Genomic DNA, 21,072 nt, shown 5'->3' with positions numbered 1-21,072 from the left:
GGTGTGCACACGTGGTCTGGGCTGTGCACATAGGTGGGGTGTGAAAACGGTGTTGGGGGTGTGCACAGGGCTGGGGTGTGCACTGTGTGTGCATGCAGCCCAGGTGTGCACACAGGTGGCTGTGCACACACATGTGTGCGTGTGGGTGGGGTATGCATGCATGTGTGTGCGTGCAGGTGGGCTTTGTATGTGCTTGTGCAAGCGGGTGGAATGTGCACACGTGTGTGCACGCGGGTGGGTGCGCAGTGTGTGCGCACTCTCGGGTGGTGTGCGCAGTGTGTGCACTGTCGGGTGGGTGCGCAGTGTGTGTGCACTCTCGGGTTGGTGCGCAGTGTGTGCGCACTCTCGGGTTGGTGCGCAGTGTGTGCGCACTCTCGGGTGGGTGCGCAGTGTGTGTGCACGCGGGTGGGTGCGCAGTGTGTGTGCACGCGGGTGGGTGCGCAGTGTGTGCACGGGGGTGGGTGCGCAGTGTGTGCACTCTCGGGTGGGTGCGCAGTGTGTGTGCACGCGGGTGGGTGCGCAGTGTGTGTGCACTCTCGGGTGGGTGCGCAGTGTGTGTGCACTCTCGGGTGGGTGCGCAGTGTGTGTGCACGCGGGTGGGTGCGCAGTGTGTGTGCACTCTCGGGTGGGTGCGCAGTGTGTGCACTCTCGGGTGGGTGCGCAGTGTGTGTGCACGTGGGTGGGTGCGCAGTGTGTGAGCACTCTCGGGTGGTGTGTGCAGTGTGTGTGCACTCTCGGGTGGGGTGCGCAGTGTGTGTGCACTCTCGGGTGGGGTGCGCAGTGTTTGTGCACGGGGGTGGGTGTGCGCAGTGTGTGTGCACTCTCGGGTGGGTGCGCAGTGTGTGTGCACTCTCGGGTGGGTGCGCAGTGTGTGCGCACTCGCGGGTGGGTGCGCAGTGTGTGTGCACGCGGGTGGGTGTGCAGTGTGTGTGCACTCTCGGGTGGGTGCGCAGTGTGTGTGCACGCGGGTGGGTGCGCAGTGTGTGTGCACTCTCGGGTGGGTGCGCAGTGTGTGTGCACTCTCGGGTGGGTGCGCAGTGTGTGTGCACTCTCGGGTGGGTGCGCAGTGTGTGTGCACGCGGGTGGGTGCGCAGTGTGTGTGCACTCTCGGGTGGGTGCGCAGTGTGTGCACTCTCGGGTGGGTGCGCAGTGTGTGCACTCTCGGGTGGGTGCGCAGTGTGTGCACTCTCGGGTGGGAGCGCAGTGTGTGCACTCTCGGGTGGGTGCGCAGTGTGTGCACTCTCGGGTGGGTGCGCAGTGTGTGTGCACGGGGGTGGGTGTGCAGTGTGTGCGCACTCGCGGGTGGGTGCGCAGTGTGTGTGCACGGGGGTGGGTGCGCAGTGTGTGTGCACGCGGGTGGGTGTGCAGTGTGTGTGCACGCGGGTGGGAGCGCAGTGTGTGTGCACTCTCGGGTGGGTGCGCAGTGTGTGTGCACGCGGGTGGGTGCGCAGTGTGTGCGCACTCGCGCGTGGGGTGCGCCCGCCCCGCGCCCACGGCCTCCCCACCCCTGTCCCCGCAGGCCCGGCCGGCATGGCGGAGCGTGGCTGCCCGGTCATCTTCCCGGACGAGCGCAACTTCCGCCCGTTCACGGCCGAGTCGCTGGCGGCCATCGAGCGGCGGCGCGCGGCGCAGGCCCGGGCGCGGCGCGGGTCCAGGGCGCAGGCCGGCCCCGAGCGCCCCGCGCCCGCCCGGCCGCAGCTCGACCTCAAGGCCTCGAGGCGGCTGCCCAGGCTCTACGGCGACGTCCCCAGCCAGCTGGTGGCCAGGCCGCTGGAGGACCTGGACCCCTTCTACCGCACGCACCAGGTGGGGGGCCGGGGAGGGGGACCCCGGGATCGGGGGGGGGAGGCCCAGGCCGGAGGACCCCCGCACGAGGCCCAGACAGCCAGGCCAGCCAGGCCTCCACACCTCCCAGCCACCACCAAGAAAAGCCAAAGCCAGCCCCGGCACTGTGGCTCAGGTGGTCGAGCGCCCACCAAAAGAAACAACATCCCGTCCCCAAAGCCCCGAGTTCAAAGCCCCAGCCCGTCTCCATGCGGCTCTGGATGCAGAGCCTGCCAGGCCCGGCACCACCCAAGTCACAGCTCCAGCTGGTGCGTGGCCGTGAGTTCCAGGCCACACACAGCTGGTCAGGAAGCTCGTGTGCGTGTGTGTGTGTGTGTGTGTGTGTGTGTGTGTGTGTGTGTGTGTGTGGACCCTCAGGCCCCAGGCACTGTCCCTGAGTTCTTTCTCATCCACGGCTGGCGGGTGCTCTACCACGTGAGCCACGGCCAGGTCCAGCTCTTTGTTTTTTTTGCTGGTTCATTGGCGATCAGTCTCCTTGGATCAGGCTGGCTTGGAACCTCGATCCTCCAGATCTCAGCCTCCTCCCCGAGGAGGCATGGGGCAGCCACGGGTGCCCGGAGACCCGGGTGGGTGCATCCCGCTCTGTGCTCCGCTCACCCGCAGACGTTCATGGTGCTGAACAAGAAGAGGACGATCTACCGCTTCAGCGCCAAGCGGGCCTTGTTCATCCTGGGCCCGTTCCACCCCATCCGGAGCCTTGCCATCCAGATCTCCGTGCACTCATATCCTTGCTCAGATGGCGTGCCCGGATTGGTCCTGTGGAAGCAAACACTTAAGGCTGGTGCTCTACCACTTGAGCCACAGTTCCACCTCTGCTTTTTTCCTTTTGATAGTTAATTGGAGAGAAGAGACTTCCCTGCCCAGGCTGGCTTTGACCCACGATCCTCAGGATCTCAGCCTCCTGGAGTACCTGGGATGAGGGGCGTGAGACCGGCCTTCACTTGGAACCAGATAGATACCCAAACCCAAGGGCCCCGGGTCCTGAGTTCAAGTCTCAGTACAGACACCAAAAAAATACATTCTCTAGAGGAAGGGATGGGTGTGGAGTTATTATGATTTTTTTTCCCCAGCCAACTTTCACCCGTTTGAGAACAGACATAGGGTAGAAATGGAAGGCCGGGGGGGGGGGTGGGAATTCCTCCTGCTTTGTGTCTGCCTTAATGGACGCCCTGCCACGTTGTTCAGCATGTTCATCATCTGCACTGTGATCGTCAACTGTGTGTTCATGGCTCGCTCCAAAAACTCCAATACTGCTGAGTAAGTATTCATTTCTCCTTCCTTATTCTGATCGTAGGGCCTGGACAGTGTCCTTAAAGCTTTTTCCGCCTCCTCTCCAGGCTGGGTGCTTCACCACTTGAACCACAGCTGCACTCCTGCCTTTTTGCTGGTTCATTGGAGATCAGAGTCTTACGGACTTCCCCTTGACCGGGGGCTGGCTTTGAACTGTGGTCCTCCAGATCTCAGCCTCCTGAGGAGCTGGGGATGACAGGCATGAGCCACTGGCGGTGCCCAGGTTCAACTTTCTTTTCCCCCCAGGATTATTTTGTTCCTGCGATCTCATATCTGTAACCCTACTTTATCACTAGGCTGAGATCTGAAGGCTTTTGTTAGTTCAAAGCCATCCTGGGCAGGGGGAAGACAAAAAAAACGAATCCACGAGATTCTCAGCTCTAAGTTACCAGCCCAAAGCAGGAAGTGGAGGTGTGGCTCAAGTGGTAGAGCGCCCAGCCCTGATGGCCAAAGCCAAGAATTCGAGTTCCAGCCTCAGTTCTGGACCCAAAAGTGTGTGTGTGTGTGTGTGTGTGTGTGTGTGTGTGTGTGGGGAGAACAAAGAAAAAATTATGGCCGTGGTGCCCATCTGCCAAAAACCCTACATTCTAGAGCTCTCTGGAAGGTTCTGCGTTTCCTGAAGTGTGCTTTCTGTCCAAGGCCTGGATGTTCGATTCTTCATTGAAATAGATCAGGTGGAGGGACCGCTGTGTGTCCCTCCCTCTCCCGCCATTATCTCACCCATTCTCTCTTCTTTTGGACAGATACATTTTCACCGGGATTTACATTCTGGAAGCCATAATAAAGATACTGGCCAGAGGTTTTATCCTGGATGAGTTCTCGTTCCTCAGAGACCCTTGGAACTGGTTGGATTCCTTTGTCATCGGAACGGCGTAAGACAATGGGAAAACACCGTGTGTGTGTGTGTGTGTGTGTGTGTGTGTGTGTGTGTGTGTGTGTGTGTGTGTGTCCTGGGGCTTGAACTCAGGGTCTTTGTGCTCAAGGCTGGCACTCTACCACTTTGAGCCATATAGATGGCGCCCCTTCTGGTTTTCTGATGGTTTCTTGGCCTGGGGCTGGCCTTGAACTGTGATCCTCCAGATCTCAGCCTCCTGAGTAGCTCGGATGATCAGGTGTGAGCCACCACAACACGTCCAACTTGTTGTAAGGATTTTTCTACACCCACTGGTGCAGCCCAACGGCCCGGCCCATTTCCAAGGGTGGTGGGCATGCGCCGTGGACGCTGGGTCTCTGCTTTCCTTGGTCTTCTGTGGAGCGAGATGGCGCAGAACCTTCCAGAAGCAGTCCTTTCAGGGGCTTTTCTGTTTCCCTCACAGGATCGCAGACTCGCAGACTCCGGTGTCCTCTCTCCGTACCTTCCGTGTGTTCAGAGCCTTGAAGGCCATTTCTGTAGTGTCAGGTGAGTGATTTAAGAAAAAAAAATCATCAGTGGCTCTTAGAAAAGATTGTGTGTGTGTGTGTGTGTGTGTGTGTGTGTGCACACGCACCAGTCCTAGGGCTTGAACTCAGAATCTCCTCCTCTTACTTGGCTTTGATGCTCAAGGCTGGGGCTCTACCACTTGATCCACCCCCTCCACCCTCTGGCTTTGTTTTTGCTGGTCCACTGGAGGAAAGAGTCACTTGGACTTTCCTGCCTGGGCTGGCTTTGAACCATGATCCTCTAGATCTCAGCCTCCTGAGTGGCCAGGAGGACAGGGTGCGTGCCCCCACCGCCGGGCTCCTTGCCCGATTCCGAGGGGAGACGCTGGGTGCCGCTCCAGCCCCTTGTCCTTCTCCCCAGGCCTGAAGGTCATTGTGGGAGCCTTGATGCGCTCGGTGAAGAAGCTGGTCGATGTGATGGTGCTCACCTTGTTCTGTCTGAGCATCTTCGCTCTGGTGGGCCAGCAGCTGTTCATGGGAAACCTGAACCAGAAGTGTGTCAAGGATAGCTGTGCGGGTACCACCGACTGGGCCACCAACGGTAAGCCCCGCCTCTGGCCTGTAGGAGCCATGCAAGCTCCTTCCCATCATCCACTTCTTAGGTAATGAATTGCCTACGTTTAATGCTCGCCTTTGAATGAATGGCTCAGATAGAATTCCTTTTTAATATTATGGCCAGTCTCCTCCTCCTCTTCTTCCTCCTCCTTCTTTGTGTTGTGTGCTAGTGCTGGGACTTGAACTCAGGACCCTGGCACTACCCCATACTTCCCCCTAGCTTCTTTTTGCTTAGGGCTGGCTCTCTACCACTTGAGCCACAGCTCCACCTCTTGCTTTTTGCTGCTTAATTGGAGATATGAGTCTCAGATTTGTCTGCTCAGGTTGACTGGCTAGTGTTTAGGTGGCTGGCTGGTTAGATAGATGGATGGGTAGGTAGGTGGGTGGGTGAATGGGTGGGTGGATGAATGGATGGATGGATGAATAGATGAATGGATGAGTGGGCAAGTGGTGCATGGGTGGGTGTATGGATGGATGGGTAGGTGGATAGGTAGATGGATGGGGGGATGGGGGGATGGATGGGTGAATGGATGGATGAGTGGATGGGTGGATAGATGGGTAGGTGGGTGGGTGGATGGATGAATGGATAGATGGATGTGTGGATAGTTGGGTGGAAAGATGGGTAGATGGATGGATAGATGGATAAGTGAGTGGGTGAATGGATAAATGGATGGGTGGATGGTTGGGTGGATAGATGAGTAGGTAGAATGGATAGATGGATGGATGGGTGGGCAGGTGTCTGGGTGAATGGATGGGTGGTTGGATGGATGGGTGGGTGAGTGGATGAATGAATGGATAGATAGACAAATGGAGGGTGGGTGGATGGATGGATAGGTGGGTGGGTGGAAAATGGATAGATGTATGGTTGGGTGGATGGAAAATGGTTATATGTATGGGTGATGTATGGTTGGATGGATGGATGGGTGGGTAGGTGAGTGGATGGATGGATAGATGGATTGATGAGTAGGAAGCTGGGTGAATGGGTGGGTGGTTGGATGGATAGATAGATGGCTAGGTGAGTGGATGGATGGATAGATGGGGCAGGTGAATGGTGTATAGATGGATGGTTGGGTGGATGGGAGGATGGATGGGTGGGTGGGTGGGTGGGTGGATGGATAGATGGATGGGTGGATGGGAGGATGGATGGATAAGAGAGTGAGTGGATGGATGGGTGGATGGATGGATGGGTGGGTGGATGGATGGGTGGGTGGATGGGTGGATGGATGGATGGGTGGGTGGATGGATAGGTGGATGAATGGATGGATAGGTGGATGGGTGGGTGGGTGGATGGATGGATGGGTGGGTGGATGGATGGGTCGATGGATGGATGGATGGATGAGTGGATGGGTGGATAGATAGGTGGATAGATGGGTGGGTGGGTGGATGGGTAGATGGGTGGATGGGTAGATGGGTGTTTGGATTAATGGATAGGAAGATGGATGGTTAGGTGTATGGATGATGGATAGGAAGATGGATGGATGGGTGGGTGGGTGGGTGGATGGATGGATGGATGGATGGATGGGTGGATGGGTGGTTGATGGGTGGATGGATGGGTGGATGGGTGGTTGATGGGTGGATGGATGGGTGGATGGGTGGATGGATGGATGGGTGGATGGGTGGTTGATGGGTGGATGGATGGGTGAATGGGTGGTTGATGGGGGGGTGGATAAGACAGTGAGCAGGTAGGTGATGGCTAGAGGATATCTGAATGGATGAGTGGGAGATGGATAGGGGGAGGGATTAATAGGTGAGTGGTAGACAAAAACAAAATAATTAAACGCCTATAATCCTAGCTACTCAGGAGGCTGAGATCTGAGGATTGAGGTTTAAAGCCAGCCCGGGCATGAAAGTCTGTGAGACTCTTATCTCCAATAAACCACCAGAAAACCGGAAGTGGCGCTGTAACTCAAGAGGTAGAGCACTTGCCTTGAGCTGAAGAGCTGAGGGACAGCGCCCAGGCCCAGAGTTCAAGCCCCATGACTGACAAAAAAAAAAAAAAAAGAATAGGCATAATCTGTCATATTCTTTTTCACTTTTTTTAAAATCTGAATTTGCTTTTTTTCTTCTCTCAGAGGCTTGCTTTGAAAAAGAACACAATGACAAAGAATTCATAATGTGTGGCATGTGGGTTGGTAGCAGGTAAGAGGTTGAAATGCTCCATTTTACTACCAAGCAGAAAGCTTCCAGAATTGTGTGCATGCAAGTTCCACACGTACGGAAGGAAGCAATGGTGACACTCCTTAATCAGTGCTGGTTTTGTTGTTTGCTTGATTTTTGTCAGTTGTGGGACTTGAACTCAGGGCCTGGGTGCTGACCTTGAGCTCTTTTGCTCAAGGCTAGCTCTCTATCACTTTAAGCTACATATATGGCACCACTTCCGGTTTTCTGGTGGTTCATTGGAGATAGAGTCTCATGGACTTTCCTGCCTGGGGCTGGCCTTCAACTGTGATCCTCTTGATCTGAGCCTCCTGAGTAGCTAGGAATACTCTTCCTATTTCCACGAAAAGCTGCTAATATGACAGTATTAATCAATTCACTGGAGAACAATTGGGAAGTGATCATGTTTAGGATGACAGTGGCTCACGCCTGTCATCCTAGCTACTCAGGAGGCTGAGATCTGAGGATCTCGGTTCAAAGCCAGCCCAGGCAGGGGAGTCCGTGAGACTCTGGTCTCCATTGAATTGCCAGAAAACCAGAAATGGTGTTATGGCTCAAGTGGTAGAGCGCCAGTTTTGAGCTGAAGAAGCTCAGGGACAGCACCCAGGCCCTGAGTTCAAACCCCAAGACTGGGACAAAGATAAAGAAAAAAAGTACTTTGTTATGGATGGAGAGAGGGTTGGGTTGGGATGAGGACAATGATTCCTTCTCTGTCCCTCTGTTTCCCCAATCTAGATCTTGTCCCAATAACTCTAAATGCAACAAAACCCGAGTGAATCCTGACCATGGCTTCACGAACTTTGACAACTTTGGCTGGTCTTTTCTTGCCATGTTCCGGCTCATGACCCAGGATTCTTGGGAGAAACTGTACCGACAGGTTAGCCATCCATACACTCTGCCCCTCTCTTTCTGCCATGATCTCCCTCCCGATCTATTATTTGACAACAAACAAACAAACAAAACAACTCTAACATATGCCAGGCACTGGTGGCTCACACCTGTCATCCTAGCTACTCAGGAAGCTGAGATCCGGAGGATCATGGTTCAAAGCCAGCCTGGGCAGGAAAGTCTGTGAGACTCTGATCGCCAATGAACCACCAGAAAACTGGACATGGAACCATATACATGGCTCAATATATATATTCTATATGGTGCGCTCTCTCTCTCTCTCTATGTATGTATATATGGAGATCAGAGTCTCTCAGACTTTCCTTAGTTTTGAACCGCCATCCTCCAGATAGCATGCAAATGAGATGCAAATGAGATGCAAATGTGGCTCCCGTTCCTGGCAGACGCTGCGCACGTCCGGGCTGTATTACGTGTTCTTCTTCGTGATGGTCATCCTGCTGGGTTCCTTCTACCTGCTCAACCTCACGCTGGCTGTGGTCACCATGGCGTATGAGGAGCAGAACCACAACGTGGCTGCCGAGACCCAAGCCAAGGAAAGGATGTTCCAGGAGGCCCAGCAGCTGCTGCGGGAGGAGAAGGAGGTACAGCCTGTCCCCCCTCTCCTGTGCTCTCCCTCCTCCCCTCCCCTGTCCTCTGGGTGCTGTCCCTCAGCACTTCAGTTACAGGCTGGCGCTCTACCACTTGAACCACAGCGCCACTTCTGGTTTTCTGGTGGTTCCTTGGAGATCAGAATCTCAAGGACCTTCCTGCCCGGGCTGGCTTTGAACTGCGATCCTCAGATCTCAGCCTCCTGAGTTGCTAGGATGACGGACGTGAGCCCTGGGCCCTCAACTTCCTTCACTGCTGTTGTTTGTTTTCCTAAGGCGCTGGTCGCCATGGGCATGGACCGGACGTCTCTGAACTCTCTACAAGCCTCCTCCTTTTCCCCCACGAAAAGGAAGTTCTTCGGCAAGAAGCAAAGGCAATCTTTCTTGTTAAGGAAATCCAGGAAAGACCCCTCTCCAGGGTCGGATTCCGATGAAGAATCTACCAGAAATGTAAGGAATTTGAGGCATCTGGGGTGTGGAGGGCAGGTTGTGGGGGGTTTCGATGTCCTGAGGATGGGTTGCTGGGGATCCATTCATCCATTTCCCCAGTTCCCCATTTGCACACACTCCCTGCAATCACTTGTCTCCAACTCCCATGTGTTTATGAACGCCTATTTGAGCACTGGTTGCAATTTGCTAGGAGCTAGAAAGTACACAGTTCCATCAGATCGCCCGTGGCTCACGCCTGTCATCCTAGCGACTCAGGAGGCTGAGATCTGGAGGATGGCGGTTCAAAGCCAGCCTGGGGCAGGAAAGTCCATGAGACTCTTAATCTCCAAGGAACCACCAGGAAACCGGAAGTGGCGCCATATATATATAGCTCAAAGTGGTAGAGCGCCAGCCTTGAGCACAAAGAGGCTCAGGGACAGTGCCCAGGCCCTGAGGTTGAGTCCCAGGACTGGCACAAATAAAGACATAAATGAATAGATGCATAGAGGCTCATGATGGCCTTTCTTGCAGCCACGCCTTCTCCAGCAGACCAAGCGTCTGTCCCAGACTGTGCCTGTGGATCTGTTTGATGAGCGCGCAGACCCTCTGCAGAGACAGAGGGCGCTGAGCGCCGTGAGCATTCTCACCATTACCATGCAAGGTGAGGCGCATTGGCGAGTCCCAGGGGGAACTTGACTTGGGTCCCTTCTCCATTCTTCCCTCCTCGGTCCTCCAGGAGTGTCCCCACTTCACTGCACCCACGTTTCTTGGGGTGGTGGTGGTGGGGAAGCAACCCCCTGTATCATCCTACAGAGAATGATGTCTTCTCCCTCTTGAGGCCATGGAAGCCAAGTGGCTTGGAGAAAATGGCTCCCCTGGGCTGGGAAGGTGGCTCAGTGGCAGAGTGCTTGCCTCGCATGCATGAGGCCCTGGGTTCGATTCCTCAGCACCACATACACAGAAAAAGCTGGAAGTGGTGCTGTGGCTCAAGTAGTAGAGCACCAGCCTTGAGCCAAAGAAGCTCAGGGACAGCGCTCAGGCCCCGAGTTCAAGCCCCAGGACTGGCATAAAAAGAAAAAAACACCCCCCCAAACCCCTCTTTCTTGAGCTCAATACTATTCTGATTCAGTCTTGAATTGTGTAACTAGCTAGATGTAGGATGGGACTTTTTGGTCAGTCCTAGGACTTGAACTCAGGGTACCCTACCACTCGAGCCACAGCACCACTTCTGGATTTTTGCTAGTTCACCAGAGAAAAGAGTCTCACAGTCTTTTTCTGCTGTGTCTGGCTTCAAACCAAAATCCTCGGATCTCAGCCTCCTAAATAGCTAGGATTACAAGCATGAGCCACCTGGGCTCTAAGCTCTTAGCCTTAGGATCATGATTATTGTGCTGCTATGGAGGCTTGAACTCAGAGCCTACATTCCGTCCCTTGGTTGTTGTTACTGTTATTATTACTATTATTATTTTCACTGAAGGCTGATAGTCTACCACTTAAGCCACAAGTCCACTTCTGGCTTTGGGCTAGTTCGTTGGAGATAAGAGTATCATGGTCTTTTTGGCCTGGGTTGGTTTCCAACCAGGATGACAGGAATGAGCCACAGTGCCTTCATTAGATTATCTATCTCAAAAGACCAAGAAGGAGGGACGAAAGCCAAGCAAAAGTCATTCAGGAGTTGGGCACCCATGGCTCACGCCTGCCATCCCAGCTTATCAGGAGGCTGAGATCTGGAGAATTGTGGTTCCAAGTCAGTCCAGGGAAGGAAAGTCTGTGAGACCCTCATCTCCAAGGAACCACCAGAAAACCGCAAGTGGTGCCATATATATATATATATGGGAAACTGGAAGTGGCAGCATATATATGGTAGAGCGCCAGCTTTGAGTGAAAGAGCTCAGGGACTGAGTTCAAACCTTACCACTGACAACAGATAGTCAGTCAGCCTCACTGCTGGGCAAGTTGAATTTGAATTCTTTTCATTCTTCCCTAGAAAAAGAAAAATCCCAGGAGCCTTGTCTCCCCTGTGGGGAAAACATGGCATCCAAATACCTGGTGTGGAACTGCAGCCCACACTGGGTGTGCATCAAGAAGGGGCTGCGACTGGTCATGATGGACCCCTTCACCGAACTGGCCATCACCCTCTGCATCATCACCAATACCGTCTTCCTAGCCATGGAGTACCACCAGATGCCGGAGGAGCTGCACACCATCCTGAGAACAGGCAACTGGGTAATTGTTTCCTCTCAGCAAACCAATCAAGCATCTTGGAAACTGTGTTAAGTTATATAAACAAAATGGGGCCTTGGGTTCCCATAAGAATTGGAACAGGGGGGCTGGGAAGGTGGCTCAGTGGTAGAGCGCTTGCCTTGCATGCCTGAGGCCCTGGGTTCGATTCCCCAGCACCACCTAAGCAAAAAAGAAAAAAACCTGGAAGTGGCGCTGTGGCTCAAGTGGTAGAGCGCTAGCCTTGAGCTGAAGAACTGAGGGACAGCGCCCAGGCCCAGAGTTCAGGCCCCACAACCGGACCCCCCCCCCAAAATATAATTGGAACAGGGAGGTAACTTCTCTAAACAAACAAACAAAAACCTTACTCAAATCCAGATTGGGTGATGATGGTACCTCATGGCTGTCATCCTAGCTACTCAGGAGGCTGCGATTTGGATAACAGCATTTGGAGGCTCATCCCGGGGCCGGAAAGTCCGTGAGACTCTCATCTCCAAGGAACCACCAGAAAACTGGAAAGTGGTGCCATATATATGGCTCCAAGTGGGAGAGTGCTCAGGGACAGAGCCCAGGCCCTGAGTTCAAGCCCCATGAATGACCAAAAACATGCATTGTACTCGTGAACTGATATATTGAATTGAAGCCACTCTGTGGCTACACCAAGATCATCAAAATGCAAAACAAAGAGGGATTCAAAAGTGTGTGCTCCTGGTTCAAAGGGGACCCACCATCGATCTCCCCCATTCTCTCTCTTTCCCGTGTCCCCAGTTGCCAACGGCTTTTAGTGACTGTTAGCTTTCCCCTTCCCGAGTCTTCATGCATAGATGCAATGTATTTCGGTATTTACTCTCAATAATCTCCCTCTTTCCCTCTAAACAGTCTTACTATTATAAATATCTTTCCCTCCCTCCCTCCTTTCCTCTCTCCCTCCTTTCCTCTCTTCCTTCTTCCTTTTTCTCTCCCTCCATCCCTCCCTTTCTTTTCTTCCTTCCCTCCTTCATCTATGGTCTATCTTTATATGATCTATGTGTCTATTAATTATCATATATGTTATGTATCTATATCATCCATCTGCCTATCATCTATGCATGCATCTATTATCTATCACCTACCTATCATCCATCCATCCATCCATCCATCCATCCATCCATCCATGTGTCTATCTGTCATTCATCTGCCTATTCATCTATGAATTGTCTACCTATCTCATCTACCTACCTACCTTTCTATCTCTCTACCTACCTGTCTATCATCTACCTATCTAATCTGTCTGTCTGTCTGTGTGTCACCTATCTAATCCCTTTTTTATATATACGTATCTGTGTGTGTAAGCTGTATATACTTTCGTATGTATTTCTGCTTTGGGTTTAGGATCATCTAGGAGAGGAAGCCCGTAGCCTGTGACCTTTTGAGCCCGGCTTCTTCACACAGCCATGCTGCTCCCTGGAACCATTTATTTATTGTTTGTTTGTTGGTTCATTTGTTTTTGTGTTGGTCCTGGAATTGAACTCAGGGCCTGGGCACTGTCTCTGACCTTTTGTGTTCAAGTCTAGCTCTTTACCACTTGAGCCACAGCGCCACTTCTGGCTTTTTGTTTGGATGGTTCATTGGCGATCAGAGTCTCATGGACTTTCCTGCCCTGGCTGGCTTTGAACCATGATCCTCAGCTCTGTCTCCGGAGTAGCCAGGATGACAGGTGTGAGCCAGTGGCGGTGCCCAGCTTCCTGAGCCATTCTTCAACAAGGATGCTCTGCCACTCCTTGTCTCCTTCTCCTGCGCCCCGCGGCAGGTTTTCACCGGCATTTTCATCGCCGAGATGTTCCTGAAGATCATTGCACTCGATCCCTACCACTACTTCCGCCATGGCTGGAACATCTTTGATTGCATCGTTGCTCTTCTGAGCTTTGTCGACGTCATGATCAACCTCTCCAACCAGCGCTGGTCTTTCTTTCGCTCCTTCAGAGTGGTGAGCTCCCTCCCTCTCTCTCCCTCCCTCTCTCCCTTCCTCCCACCTTCTCTCCCTTCCTCTTCCCTTCCTCTGTCCCCACTTCCTCCCTCTCTCCTTCCTTCCCATCTCTCCCTCTTTCCCTCCCTTCCCACTTCCTCTCTTCTTCCTCCCTCCTCCTTTCTCCCCCCTTCCTCCCTCCCTCCTCCTTCTCTCCTTCCTTCCTCCTTCCTCCCTCCATCCCTCTCTCTGACCTTCCTCTCTCCCCCCCCCCCCCCCATCCCGGTCACATGAGTACTGGAACCTGAAGTCAGGGCTTTTGTCCTTTTGCTTGGTTTTTCTACCCTGATCTGGTGCTCTACCACTTGAGCCACGCAGTCCACTTCCAGCTTTTTGCTGATGAATTGGACATAAAAATCTCATGGATTTTTTTTTTGTCTGCTTGGGGCTGGCTTTGAACCTGGATCCTCAGATCTCAGCCTCCTGAGTTGTTGGCTTGCCTACTCTATCCTTTAGGAAGGTCCATGGGCTGTTCACAGGCTTTTTTCTTTTTCTTGGTTGTCCTGTTCATTCATTCGTTCATTCATTTTTGGTTGTGCTCGTTTTTTTTTTCCAACCAGCTGCGGGTCTTCAAGCTGGCCAAGTCCTGGCCCACCCTGAACACACTCATCAAGATCATCGGCCACTCGGTGGGCGCGCTGGGCAACCTGACGGTGGTGCTGGCCATCGTGGTGTTCATCTTCGCCGTGGTGGGCATGCAGCTCTTCGGCAATACTTTCTGTGCCCAGAAGAATGTGACGCTGTGCAGGGCGGAGGGGCGCCCGTGCGTCCGGCGCTGGCACATGGGTGACTTCTACCACTCCTTCCTGGTGGTGTTCCGCATCCTGTGTGGGGAGTGGATCGAGAACATGTGGGAGTGCATGAACACCGCGCGGTGGACGCTGTGCATCATCGTCTTCCTGTCCATCATGGTGATCGGGAAGCTTGTGGTGAGATGTCACAGTCTGGCGGATTTATCGTGTGTGTGTGTGTGTGTGTGTGTGTGTGTGTGTGTGTGTGTGTGTGTGTGTGTGTGTGTGTGTGTGTGTGTGTGTGTCCCAGGACTTGAACTCATGGCCTGGGCTCTGTCCCTGAGCGTCTTTCACTCAAGGCTGGCGCTCTCCCATATTGAGCCTTACGTGGCGCCACTTCCGGTTTCCTGGTGGTTCATTGGAGATGAGTCTCACAGTTCATTGGTGATCAGTCTCATGGACTTTCCTGCCCTGGCTGGCCTCTAACCACGATCCTCCAGATCCTCAGCCTCCTGGGTAGCCGGGATGACAGGCGTGCGTGAACCGCTACCGCCTGGCTTTCCTGGTTGGAGTTTGACTCTTGGGACGGGAGGGTGGGGGAGGGGAAATTTTGTCCTCGCCCATCATTGGTACCTCAGTTTCCCCCCTGGTTCCCTTTCTTGCCGACTCCACTTGCAGGTGCTCAATCTCTTCATCGCCCTGCTGCTCAACTCCTTCAGCAACGAGGAGAGAGACGGAAACCCGGGCGGAGAGGGCAGGCAAACCAAGGTCCAGCTGGCCATGGTGCGCTTCCAGAAGGCCTTTGCTTTTCTGCTCCGAACTCTCCAGCGTATCTGCTGCCGGGCACACAGGAGGCAAGAAGGGGCGATGGAAAACTATGCTGCCGAGAACAAAGACATGAATCCTTTGGTCACTGAGATGAAAAAGGGAGGATTCAAGTCCTGGGAGGAGCTGGATGGGCTCACACCAGCCCGGAAGACTTCTGGCCCGGGGCACGATCGGATCCCACTGGCCCCACTGGCAGAGGAAGAATCAGATGTGGAAGATTTGGATGAGGATCACGCCTTGCCCACCACTCCACCCAGGGCTGAAAGACAGGTGAGAAGGCTCAGACAGCGACCAAGGGCTCACCAGACATGGCGAACTCGAGTTACCACCTGCCTGAGTCTTACCACCAGGCCAGGGCTTTTAAGAGTTTTAAAATCTGGTGGCCAGATGGACGCTGGCAGCTCACATTTACTGAGCCGGCTACTCAGGAGGCTGAGATCTAGAGGATCGCGGTTCAAAGCCAGGAACGTCCGTGAGACTCTGATCTCCGATAAGCCACTCAGAAAACTGGAAGTGGTGCCCTGGCTCAAGAGATAGAGTGCCACCCTTGAGCTGAAGAGCTCAGGGACAGCGCCCAGGCCCAGAGTTCAAGCCCCACCACTGACAACAATAAATAAAGTCACCGATTATTCTCATGGCAAACAGAAAACCAAGTGTGTTGATTTCACAGCAAGCGAGGTTTCCAGAGAGAATATCAACCCCACTCCCAACTCTCCTCTGTTGTCAGGTCTGTGGTCCGCCGCACGAGACCAAAATATGCACCAGCCCTGGAGAACTGGCGGTGGTGGAAATTGACGTGTTTCCCGAAGAAGACACGACTTTGGCCATACAGAATCCACGGAAGGTAATTTTCCTCATGGATCGTTAGAAGGAACATGTGATTCCCGCCCCCCCCCCCCCCGTGTCTTATCTAGAATAGCCATTATAGAATATTGCCAGGATTAATGTATGGAAAAACCACTAGAGTGGTGTCGTAGGCAAAGGCACAGAGCTGGGCCCTGGTGGCTCATACCTGTCATCATAGCTCCTCAGGAGGCTGAGGTTGGAGGATTGTGGTTTGAGGCCAGCCTGGGCAGGAAAGGCCGTGAGACTTGTGATCTTCTAATAAGCAGCCAAAACCAGAAGTAGAGGTGTGACTCAAGTGATAGAGAACCAACCTTGAGTGAAAAAAAATCAAGTGAGACCATGAGGCTCTGAATTCAAGCCCCAGTAGGGCCATAAATTGTTTTCTATAAAGAGAAATAAATATAAATATATATAATACTTAGTTTAGCATATATGTAATATAAATATAGTCTAACGTACATATAGACTAATGTATATAACGTAATATATATAATTATATAGTATAATATAAGTAGTATACAACATATAGTCTGACATATATATAGTCTAACACAACGTATTGACTATAAAGCTTAACATACATAATATATAACATATAAGTTATATAATACATAGTCTAGCATATATAATATATAGTGTAACATATAATATATACAAGATATAGTCCAACATATATATAGCCTAACATGTAGTTTATGATACATGATCTAACATATACCATATGATATATAATATGTAATATGTAGTCTAACATATATAATATGTAATATGTAGTCTAACATATGTAATAGTCTAACCTAATATATACAGTCTAACAAATATATAATATATAAAATAAATAATGTATAGTCTAACATATATACATAAATATTTGTAATATTATAGTCTAACAGGTATAATACACACATAATATGCAGTCTATATGGGTTATATAATATAACGTTTAGCATATACAATACCTAGACTAATATATAACATGTAATATACAATTTTTTTTTTGTTGGTCATGGCACTTGAACTCTGGGCCTGAGCACTGTCCCTCAGCTCTTCAGCTCAAGGCGAGCGCTCTACCACTTGAGCTACAGCGCCACTTCTGGTTTTCTGGTGGTTTATTGGAGATAGGAGTCTCACGGTCTTTCCTGCCCGGGCTGGCTTTGAACTGCGATCCTCAGTTCTCAGCCTCCTGAGTAGCTAGGATTACAGGTGTGAGCCACTAGTGTCTGGCTAATATACAATTTTTGAATACATATAATAGTCTAATTTATAATATGTAATATAAGTAATATAGTCTAAAAGGTATAATATATCCATATATGTAATATACTCTAATATAAATAGCATACATATATAATATCTATTCTAACATGTATTGCATATAATATATTGTGAACATATATGTTATATAATATATAGTCTTCATATAATAAATAGTCTAAGATGTCATATACAACATATAGTCTAACATAAATATATACAATTTATAATAATAATATATAATATATACACATATAATATATACAATATATAGTCTAACATATAATATATAGTCTAACAATATATACAATATCTAGCCTAACATATATGATATATAACTATATATAATATATAGTGTAAGATATATCGTATACAACATATAGTCTAAAATAAAATACAATATATAGTCTAACACATATAATATATATGATATATTGTCCAAGATGTTATATACATCCTATAGTCTAACCTAATATACAATATATAGTCTAACACATATCATACATAGTCGAACATATAATATATACAATGTATAGTCTAACACATGTTATATAATATATAGCTTAACATATATAACATATAGTCTAACACACATCTATCACATAGTTTGGCATACATAATTTAGGATATGTAGTTGAGCGTGTATGACGTATTGTCTGACGTTTGGGGCGGGGCCGTTATTTATGTAGTAGTTTTATGTTTTGGGAAAGTGTAGAATGTCAGCAGCATGGCTGGGTAATGACTCAGTACCATGAGTGGCTGCTTCCTGGGGATCCTTTAAACGTTATCTCTAGATAGGATCCAACACCAGGGTGATGCGGTGGGCAAGCCCTGCTGTCCAGGAGCTGAAGTAGCCGGACAGCTTAGTGTCCACAGAACGCACCATCAGCCTCGCTGGCCCCTGAGTCCCCAGCGCGGGCCAGACCCCGGGTCTTCCCACGCCATGCTGTATGGAGAGGGAATCGGGTTGACCAGATGGCGTGGCACAGGACCCCCGGGGAACAGGCCACTGCTTGTTACCTCTTGTGTCTGGCTGGTCCCATCCTTGGCCACTTAGGTGACAAGGAGCCAGGGCCACTGTGGTTAGACAGAGTGGGGAATGACGGCTCCCTGGCTTGTCCTGTGCAGAAGTCGGACGCAGGCAGCGTGCTCTCGGAGTGCAGCACTGTGGACCTGCACCACGGCCCGGGGTCCCTGGACGGTGACACCCCCCCCAGAAAGCAGCCCGAGCGCTGTCTGCCCACAGGTAAGCCCCGCCAAAAAACAGGCCTCTTCTTTGTAGCATTGGTACATTCATCTCCCTCCCTCCCTCCCGCCCTCCTTCCCTCCCTCTCTTCCTCCCTCCCTCCCACTCTTCCTCTCTTCTTCCTTGCCTCCCTTCCTTCCTTTCTCCCTCTTTCCCTCCCTCCCTCCCTCCTTCCCTCTTTCCTCCCTTGCTCCCCTCCTTCCCTCCTTCTTTCTCCCTCCTTTCCTCCCTTCCTCCCTCCCTCTCCCCTTCCTCCCTCCTTCCTTCCCTCCTTCCTTTCCCCCTTCCCTCCCTCCTTCCCTCCCTCCTTCCTTCCTTCCTCTCTCCTTCCCTCCCTTCTTTCTTTCCTTCCTTCCTCCCTCCCTCCCTCTTTCCCTCTTTCCTCCTTTGCTCCCCTCCTTCCCTCCTTTTTTCTCCCTTCTTTCCTCCCTCCCTCCCTCCCTCCCTCTCCCCTTCCTTCCTCCCTTCCTTCCTTCCTCCCTCCCTTCTTTCTTTCTTTCCTTCCTTCCTTCCTTCCTGCCTTCCTTCCTTCCTCTCTCCCTCCCTCCCTTCTTTCTTTCCTCCCTCCCTCTCTCCCTCCTTCACTCTCTCCCTCCCTCCCTCTCTCCCTCCCTCCCTTCTTTCTTTCCTTCCTTCCTCCCTCCCTCTCTTCTTTCATTCCTTCCTTCCTCCCTCCCTCCCTCCTTCCCTTCCTTCCTTCCTTCCTTCCTTCCTTCCTTCCTTCCTTCCTTCCTTCCTCTCTCCCTCCCTCCCTTATTTCTTTCCTCCCTCTTTCCCTCCCTCCCTTCTTTCTTTCCTTCCTTCCTTCCTCCCTCCCTCCCTCCCTTCTTTCCTTCCTTCCTTCCTTCCTTCCTTCCTTCCTTCCTTCCTCTCTCCCTCCCTCCCTCCCTTATTTCTTTCCTCCCTTCCTCTCTCCCTCCTTCCCTTCTTTCTTTCTTTCCTCCCTCCCTCTTCTCTCCCTCTCTTCCTTCCTCCATCCCTCCATTTCTTCATTCCTTCCTACCTTCCTTCCCCTCCCCCTTCCTTCCTTCCCTCCCTTCCTTCCTCCCTCCCTCCCCTCCTTCCTTCTTCTTTCCCTCCCTCCCTTCCTATTTCCTTCTTTCCCTCCTTATCTCTCTTTCCCTTCTTCCCCCCTGCCTCTCTCCTTCCCTCCTTCCTCAAGGGCGTCGTCCCTGTCTGCTTTCTAGCTGTGTGACCCCTTCCGTAGCACTCAAGGAGAAGGGAGGCAGTGATGGTGCTGGCTGCAAAGCATGCTGGGTACCAGATGAAGACACCTGGGTCAGGTGGCACCCTCTGCAAAGCATTGTGGGTACTGAGAGCACAGATCAGGAGACGTGTGTCTATGACATACGATAAGCAGTCCATAAAGGTCCATAAAAGTCCATAAAGCAGTCTCTTCTGGTGATTCTGGTTTGTTTTTAATTTTGCTCGGTTGTGGGTCTTGAACTCTGGGCCTGGGCGCTGTCCCTGAGCTCTTTTCTGCTCAAGGCTGGTGCTCTACCACTTGAGCCACAGCACCACTTCCGGTTTTCTGGGGGTTCACTGGAGATCAGAGTCTCACAGACTTTCCTGCCCGGGCTGGCTTTGATTCACCATCTTCAGATCTCAGCCTCCCGAGTAGCTGGGATGACAGGCGTGAGCCACGATGCCCAGCTTCCATTCATTTCTATTTTCATCTATCTACCTGATCACTTAGCCACGTAACTGTGAAGCCGGCCACACATGCCAATCAGTTTCTTCATCCATTTAGCCATTTATCCTTCTGCTCTTTTTTTTTTTTTGGGCCAGTCCTGGGGCTTGAACTCAGGGCCTGGGCACTGTCCCTGAGCTTCTTTTGCTCAAGGCTAGCGCTCTACCACTTGAGCCACAGCGCCACTTCCAGCTTTTTCTGTGTATATGGTGCTGAGGAATGGAACCCAGGGCTTCATGCATGCTAGGCTAGCACTCTACCACTGAGCCACCTTCCCAGCCCCTCCTGCTGCTCTTTTACCTGGCTTTCTCTCTGTCTGCTGACCTCTTTCATCTACCCAACCTCCCTATTCTCTGTTGTTTGGATTTCTTTTTTGTTAGTTGTAGGGCTTGAACTTGGGGCCTGGGCGCTGTCCCTGAGCTCTTCTTCTCAAGGCTGGTGCTCTACCACTTGAGCCACAGCAACATGTCCAGGTCTCTGGTGGTTCAAGGGGGACAAGAGTCTCATGGACTTTCCTGCCCAGGCTGGCCTCGAACCGCGATCCTCCAGATCTCAGCCTCCTGAGGAGCTGGGATGACAAGCGTGACCCCCGGCACCAGGATGGTGCTTCTCCATGCAGTTCCGTGCTGTGGCCACCTCCCCTCAGGTCTCAGTTGGTGCTTTCCCTGTGGAGGCGGCAAAGACAAGAGGAAATCGCCCTGGTCGGTTTGGTGGAACCTGAGGAAAACCTGCTACCAGATCGTGAAGCACAGCTGGTTCGAGAGCTTCATCATCTTCATCATCCTGCTCAGCAGCTGGGGGCCCTGGTGAGGACGGTGGCTTCGGCGCTGGGGGGGGCGTCGTGGGGAGCTGGGGGGCAGCCTCGTGGCCCACTCTGGGGTCTGAGAAATGTGGGGAGACCCGAAGGGGGCTTAGAGGTGGGGCGTTGCCCCATTTCCAGAGTCACACTCCAACCGGAAACTCCTCCAGGCCGGGAGGACCTCGGCCTGTGGGGAGAATCACTCAGATCAGCACCCCAAAGCATCACTCAGATCAGCACCCGAAAGAGTCGTCCAGGCCGG

At 51.9% G+C, this 21,072-nt stretch overlaps 1 protein-coding gene across 1 annotated transcript; it reads left to right on the top strand.

The window, feature by feature from the left end:
• Positions 1-1,530: 1,530 nt before the first annotated feature.
• On the top strand, positions 1,531-20,817 carry Scn11a (sodium voltage-gated channel alpha subunit 11; the record flags this gene model as incomplete). Its single annotated transcript, XM_070017411.1, has 18 exons — positions 1,531-1,806; positions 2,449-2,567; positions 3,022-3,102; positions 3,879-4,007; positions 4,452-4,534; positions 4,916-5,095; positions 7,182-7,248; positions 8,002-8,143; positions 8,559-8,756; positions 9,039-9,212; positions 9,723-9,852; positions 11,179-11,417; positions 13,201-13,377; positions 13,977-14,345; positions 14,826-15,245; positions 15,703-15,819; positions 18,204-18,321; positions 20,658-20,817. Coding segments are annotated over exons 1-18 (3,179 nt in total), but the record flags the coding sequence as incomplete, so codon positions are not given.
• Between the last annotated feature and the right edge of the window lie 255 nt (positions 20,818-21,072).

This window comes from Dipodomys merriami, unplaced genomic scaffold (genome assembly GCF_024711535.1).
Source record: "Dipodomys merriami isolate MVZ:Mamm:240054 unplaced genomic scaffold, mDipMer1.0.p SCAF_125, whole genome shotgun sequence".
Lineage (NCBI taxonomy): Eukaryota > Metazoa > Chordata > Mammalia > Rodentia > Heteromyidae > Dipodomys > Dipodomys merriami.
The sequence above is the reverse complement of the archived record's forward strand: the minus strand, read 5'-3'. Positions and strand labels throughout refer to the sequence as shown.